This window comes from Pectinophora gossypiella, chromosome 21, assembly GCF_024362695.1.
Source record: "Pectinophora gossypiella chromosome 21, ilPecGoss1.1, whole genome shotgun sequence".
Lineage (NCBI taxonomy): Eukaryota > Metazoa > Arthropoda > Insecta > Lepidoptera > Gelechiidae > Pectinophora > Pectinophora gossypiella.
The window spans coordinates 165,953-173,117 of record NC_065424.1 but is presented as its reverse complement, the minus strand read 5'-3'; the positions used below and the strand labels follow the sequence as shown (position 1 = coordinate 173,117).

The window sequence follows — 7,165 nt, the reverse complement described above, 5'->3', positions numbered from 1 at the left end:
GTAAAGCAAGTCTGTCCGCTGTAACAAAACTAGTTGAAAAATAGTGTGCTATTGATTGTTTGTTTTACACGTTTTCTGATACCACCACCATGAATACTAAGGCATATCCTGCAATATTTTGTAATCGGTTTCCGTGGTCTTGCAAACCTTCAATTAGGTCACTTTTACAGTCATAATTGAGATGTTTCTTTAGCGACATCTCATCAAACATCAAAATGCATTTTGATGCATACCCCATCTCCCATGGGTTCATTATGATTTTGGAGAATCTGCTTCATGATATCGGCGTCCGACGTTCTAGCAGCATATGGACCCGTCACATCTAGTATGTAGCCGTCAGCGCACACAATCATGAAGGGTTTCATTAGATTCCTATACTTATTCGTACTATAGGTTACGCGTTGAAATAAAAAATTAGTTGATTTTTCTATAAATAAATAAGTACCGTCTAAAATGACTATCGCTTTTGGCGAAACTTCATTTCCGAAAAAATAATTTGGTAGAATTCGGTTATGTTCAATAACTTGCTCCCGAGTAATATGATTAAATCCTAAGTATTGTGGAAGGAAGTCTTCTAAGAGACAGCTTCTAACGCTGTGAATTTTTCTGTCTACGGTTCTTACTGAGACATTAAAAGCAGTGGCAAGTCGATTATTTGGCTCGGCCGTTCTCAATTTGCTCAAATACGAGGGTGGATCGAAAAGTTCTCGGCCTCAACAAGAAAACAAAATAAATTGCATGCAAAAACGTTTTTATTTCTCAACATAGTCTCCACTTAACTCAATACATTTCTTCCATCTGTTTTGCAAAGCTTCTATTCCGGTTTTAAAAAATGATTCTTCAAGGTCTGCAAAATACTGGTTCACTGCGGTTTCAACCTCTTCATTTGATGAAAATCTCTGGCCTCCAAGGTGTTTTTTTAAGTTGGGAAACAGGTGAAAGTCGGACGGTGCCAAATCAGGCGAATAAGCCGGATGGGGCAGCAGTTCAAAACCACAGTCACGAATTTGAGCCATGCTTTCGACAGATGTGTGAGCGCGTGCGTTATCCTGGTGAAACAACACTTTCTTTCTCAGTAATCCTGGTCGTTTTTCTTTAATTTCTTCACGCAAATGGCGCAATAGGGTGCAATAGTATGCTGAGTTTATTGTTTGGCCCTTTGAAAGATAGTCCACCATTATGACTCCACGAGCATCCCAAAAAACTGATGCCATCACCTTGCCAGCCGATAAAATTGCTTTTGCTTTCTTTGGGGTTGGTTCATCAAATCTTTTCCACTGCTTGGACTGTTGTTTGGACTCGGGCGTATAGTGATGAACCCAGGTTTCGTCCATAGTAACAAAACGATCCAAAAAGTCCTGCGGATCAGCCTCAAACATCTCCAAACAGTCGCGAGAAATTGTTAAACGAATTCGTTTTTGTTCAACTGAAAGCAGTCTGGGGACCCACCTAGCGGATACCTTAGAAAATCCGAGTTCATTGATAATGATGTTTTGTGTTCGCTCATACGAAATGCCTATAGTGTCTGCAATCTCCCTAATAGTCAATCTTCGGTTTTCCAATATGAGATCACACACTTTGTGGATGTTTTCTTCCGTCGTAGACGTGGTAGGCCGGCCGGAGCGAGGGTCATCTTCAATGCTCTCTCGTCCACGTTTAAATTCTGCTACCCATTTTTTTACAGTGGTATATGATGGCCCAGATTTCTGTTTTCGTCATATCATCATGGATCTCTTTCGGTGTTTAATTTTGTCCATTTTTAAAAAACTGCACACTCGGTCTCTGTTAGCACGCTATAACTTATAAACCACAAATACTACTGCAACAAAATTTCGTACTGTGAAAATTGAAGAATGTATACCCAATGAGGGTAGTATTGTAAAAACAAAATAAACGGTTGTATGTCAGGCCGCGAACTTTTCGATCCACCCTCGTATATAGCCAAATCTCGGCGCGGTGTATTCGAACTTTGATGGAGAGTCGGAACTTGATTGAGCAATGTCATAAACTTTTCTCGATTGAGACCAGTCCAAAAACGCAGGTCATATTCCGACATTTCCTCAATATTTTCAATATCTAAAAAATGTCTCTGTTCTAAAGCTGTCCTGTACATAGTCCAAAAACGCAGGTCATATTCCGACATTTCCTCAATATTTTCAAAATCTAAAAAATGTCTCTGTTCTAAAGCTGTCCTGTACATATCTATAATGTCCTTAACGTGTTCTCCATTCAATCCAGAAAGATTTCTTACATTGCCTGGAATGTCTTCTATTATCGTGTGTAACAAGTGATGATCGCATATACGGGCGCGATTAGGGATATAAAAATTGAAGTAAGAAAGCAAATGTACTTTTATACTGTTAGGTACAGGTCGAAGTTGTGTTCTATTGCAATCGTTGAACATACATCTTCGAGACGTATTGGCAGCTCGCATTATTCCAGGGGGATTAACCAAAGCGGCAAGTGCAGCAGGCTGTGGGCCTGGTTGATTTTGATTAACATCGGAGTCAATCCTATGCCAACAAGCATGACATATTGCCCTCGTGCCATTGAAGGGAACCTGTGGAAGAAAAGTAGAATGTTATACATATAATGTATATATCGCTCTCTTTCACTCCACTAACCTTCGGGCGAGAATAAATATAAATAAATAATAAATAAATATTGGACAACATCACATACATTACATATATTATATTATAGGTACGTACCTCTCGCGGTGGGCCTATAATACGTAGCATATGTTCGACAAAATCTCGCCGGCGTTCCAATAACTCTTCATGAAGAACATGTCTGCGACGGCGTCGAAGTAAATTCTCACACACAACACAACGACTGTCTCTGTCTCCCATATTAACATAACCAAATAATCACAAGTAGAGGAAATAGTCCGGTACAGAATAAGCCAAGTCGTCGTTAGAATAATCAGGATAATTTATAATGTTCAAGACAAAACGCACTTGCACTCCGGAAGCGAAGCAAGCGTCTTAACGGTTCGCGTACACCAAAACCGATCCGTCGGCCGTTTTCGGGTCGGAGCTGTTCGGACGACTGTCTCGGACGATCAACTGAATACACTGCAGACGATAACGGCCGTTGCCGGTGTAACCATGTAGTCTGACTGTGCAACATACAGAGTACTGACGTGTTTTAAAAAATGGAGGATTTCGAAGAAATGTACTTTTTTGAAAATTCATACCGCAATTTTATTCGTCGAAGTCGAAGCCGTCGGCGTGAGTGGGTTAATGAAATATTTATCCACAGGAAACAACTCGGCGAATTCCACCACCTTTTTGAGGAGTTAAAATTACAACCCATCAAATTCTTTGAATATTTTAGAATGAGTTATGGTACATTTCAATACATTTTAAACGCAGTTGAACCACTTATTACCAAGCAAAATACAAACTATCGGGAAAGTAGGTATATCATCGACGGAAAGACTTGTAATAACTTTGCGGTAAGTGTACATTTATATAATTTTATTGTATAGGTATTTTATAGCAAGACACTTTATATACGGTTATCCGGTTAAACGGTTATTATATGATATATTTTTTTGTTTCAGGTACCTTGCAACTGGGGAATCTTTTCGATCTTTAGCATTTTCGTTCAGAGTTTCAAATAGCGCCATTGGAATGATTGTGAGAGAAACTTGCAAGGCTATATTTGAAAGTTTAGTATCTCATCATATGCCTGTGCCAACTGAGGAAATGATTTATCAAAATGCTGAATTATATTGGGCAATATGGGGTTTTCCTAATTGTATTGGTTCCTTGGACGGTAAGCATATTCGACTGAAATGTCCTTCGAATTCTGGCAGTATGTACTATAATTACAAGCATTTTTTTTCCATTGTTTTACAAGCAGTTGCAAGCCCAGATTATAAATTTTTATTTATTGAAGTAGGAGCATATGGACAACAAAGTGATGGTGGCACATTCGCCTCTTCAGCGTTATTTCGACATTTTGAAAATGGGCAGTTCAATATTTCAAAATGTTTACCAAATACCAATACTGTATTACCCTTGGTATTAATAGCTGATGAAGCCTACCCACTTAAACGGTATATTATGAGGCCCTATCCGAGGCGTAACCTTGGAGAAGAGGAAAGACTTTACAACGAAAGATTGTCTAATGCCCGAGTAGTGATTGAATGCGCTTTTGGTATAATAACACAAAAATGGAGAATTTTAACTAAATGCATAGAGACAACTACAGAAAACGCTGAAACTATAGTGAAATGTATCTGTTTACTGCACAACATTATTATAGACAAAGAAGGACAACCAAGGCACAGTTATTCTACAGATCAAACCAGAAATTCAGGTCAAAGAAACAACTTTGCTTCTAGAGGACAAAACAGAAGTACGACCGAAGCTTATAATATTCGTGAAGCTTTCAAACAGTTCTTTTGTAATCAAAATAGATATCAATAATTATACTTAGAGCTTTCGATTTTTTTTTTGTAAGGACAATTTACTTTTTAACGTAAATGAAGGTCTTAAAATATGTTCAATTAAATAATAATACTTACATAATTTTAAGTGGTTTTATTTTTAAGTAAATTAAGATCCAAAACATATTATGGTATTAATAAAACTTATTCTAACGTATAGTGAAATGATAATTACTGTAGGCTCCTATCTAAATCTACATACGAGAAAGAGTACAGTGGATTCTGGGCGGTTGTTGAAGATTGTGAAAGAGTCATTGGATTCGTGATCAGAGACAATGGCTCTTCTATATTAACAACGTAAGTCGGATGTGACACATTTAATGGTATGTCATCATTTGTGGCTGGTGGCAAGTGACCCTGCGCAGATGTGGATGTATTTGAAAGTGTCATTGGATTCGTGGTCAGTGACAAAGGCTCGTGAACATTATCAACGTATGTCGGAAGTGACGCATTCGATGACATTACACCAGAAGCAGGGCGGCTTAATTCTTCAGAAGAATAGCAGCTTACGGTAGAAAATTGAGGTTGATTTCTCTCTTCTTCCATAAACACGTCTAACAACTTTCGCTGAACAGAGAGTTTTCTGTTTCGTGGCACTTCTTTTAAGTATGGAAGTAAACTTAACAAAAAGTTTCGATCAGGGTCTTCTGCTGACTTATCAGCTGATCTGGACTCAAATAATTGAAGTTTTCGTTTTTCGATCTGTAAATACTCTTGTTCGACGACAGTATTTCGCTTTTTCTTATTAAACCGTCCAGTTGAAGAGTTAAAACGATGAGCTTGCGTTACAGGTACACGAGTAGGATTTGCGTGAGATGGAGTATTTTGTTGCGACGTTAAATTTTCGGATTGGCTCGATGAAGTTCCTGGCCGTGAAATAGGTAAATTCTCAGCCTGCGGTATTCCTCGTGGCTGTGATTCCGATGACAACTCAGAAAACTGAGATGATTCCGTATCATCATGATGATCTTGGCTCGGGCTTACTTCAGGCAAATTTCCACTTAATGGTTTTGGAGCAATTTGTTTCGCAAGGAATAATAACAAATCATAATATGCCCACGATGATGATTTGTGATCCGCCGCCGAGCCAGATTTACCTGGTTGAGTACATCTGTTATACTCTTTGCGAAATTGGTCCCTCAGGTTACTCCATTTCTTCTTAACATCTGCTATCGGTACTTCCATCTCTACAGCAACTTCATCCCATAGACGTTTCCCAATATCTCGATTATTGTAAGTTTTTGAATGTTTGTCCCACAGTGACAGTCTGTTATAAATGCAAGTAATTAATTTTTCAATATCCATTTTTCATCCAAAACACTACTCGATCGCAGAAAGAAGCGGGTAAAACTGACAAAAAATTCAAACATGTTCGGACTCGTCAGTTGATCGTCCGTTTTCGGGCGTTATCGGACGAAGTCGGTAGTAGCAGTGTATGCGCGCTCTTTCTTTTACTTACGTTTGATTTGATCGGCCGAGTTCGGCCGATGACGCCCGAGCATACTTCGGCCGATGACGGATTCGGTGTACGCGAGCCGTAAGACTGCGGGCGGCGCGAGCGCAAGATCGTGTCGGCGGCCATGACAGCGGCGTTCCGCTAGTTTTAAATAAGTGCGAGTGAGACCGCGATAACAAGCACGACTCCCAGGTAAAATGAGTCATCGGGCACGCCGAGCGTTGTCGCGCAGAATGCATTAATGTTTTAAAATAAAATGTATTGCTATAGCCGGAGAAAAGGAGAACACTCAATAACGTTTATACGATATTGAATTATATTAGTTATATATTTTTAAATGGGTGTACAATAATAGAGTTTTTTACGTTCATTTGTTCTATTTAGAACATAAAAATAATAAAAAACCCAACAAGAATTTTTGCAAAAGTATGAAAAAAAAAGCGCCTAATTTTCAGAAAATATAGAAAGACTGTGGAATTCTGGACGAGCAATATAACATTCAACACCTTTAACTTTACCACGATTTTGCCAATGTGTTAATAATTTTACATTAACTCTTTTTTTCGATATTTTCCATAGTCTTTCCATATATAGCGTCGTTCATTAGCTTATAGAAATCTTTTTCAAAGTCAGATGTCGCAATTGTGTGCCATTGTGTGTTCAATTCAATGTATTTTTTCAACCAAGGACTTAGTTTAAATTTTAATACTCGATGAAATTTAAGAACATGTAAACCAAGTTTTATACATTGTAAAAGATTTCTATAGTGAATAACATATTTGTTTTTGTTACATAAATTCGGAACTAATTTTTTTTCTCTTGTTTTACCCACGCAAATATTTTCTGGACATAATGGAAAATCGGAATGTGCATCGTGTAGGTTTTCGGGGTATTCAATATCAACTTCTAAAATATAACCATAATCTGAAGTGATTGCTACATTAAAATCAATATTAGGGTCAACCCATTCAAAATTTGAGATAGGTAAATACTGAGACATAGCCCATCCATACAAATTAGGGCCCTTTTCCTGTCATGCGCTTTTTCGCCCGCGCGCGGATCCGGTCCGCATGCGGGTGATAGCACGCTCCTGGCCACACGCAGGACAAAGATTTCGTTTGCCACTGCAGTGTCGTGCGTGTCGCCGTGAATAAACTCGTGCACAAAGATGAACGTTAAAAAAGTAATTATCGCTTATATCATTATCAAAAATAAAAAATATAAAAAACAATTCAGAGTAGATCCATATC

The 7,165-nt window shown here is 38.3% G+C and overlaps 1 protein-coding gene across 1 annotated transcript; it reads right to left on the bottom strand.

The window, feature by feature from the left end:
- Positions 1 to 203: 203 nt before the first annotated feature.
- On the bottom strand, positions 204 to 6,041 carry LOC126376792 (uncharacterized). Its single transcript, XM_050024339.1, has 3 exons — positions 5,919 to 6,041; positions 2,026 to 2,560; positions 204 to 712 (listed from the first exon to the last, which is right to left on the bottom strand). Exons 1-3 carry the CDS (start codon positions 6,039 to 6,041, stop codon positions 204 to 206), a joined length of 1,167 nt encoding a protein of 388 aa, XP_049880296.1.
- Positions 6,042 to 7,165: the final 1,124 nt, after the last annotated feature.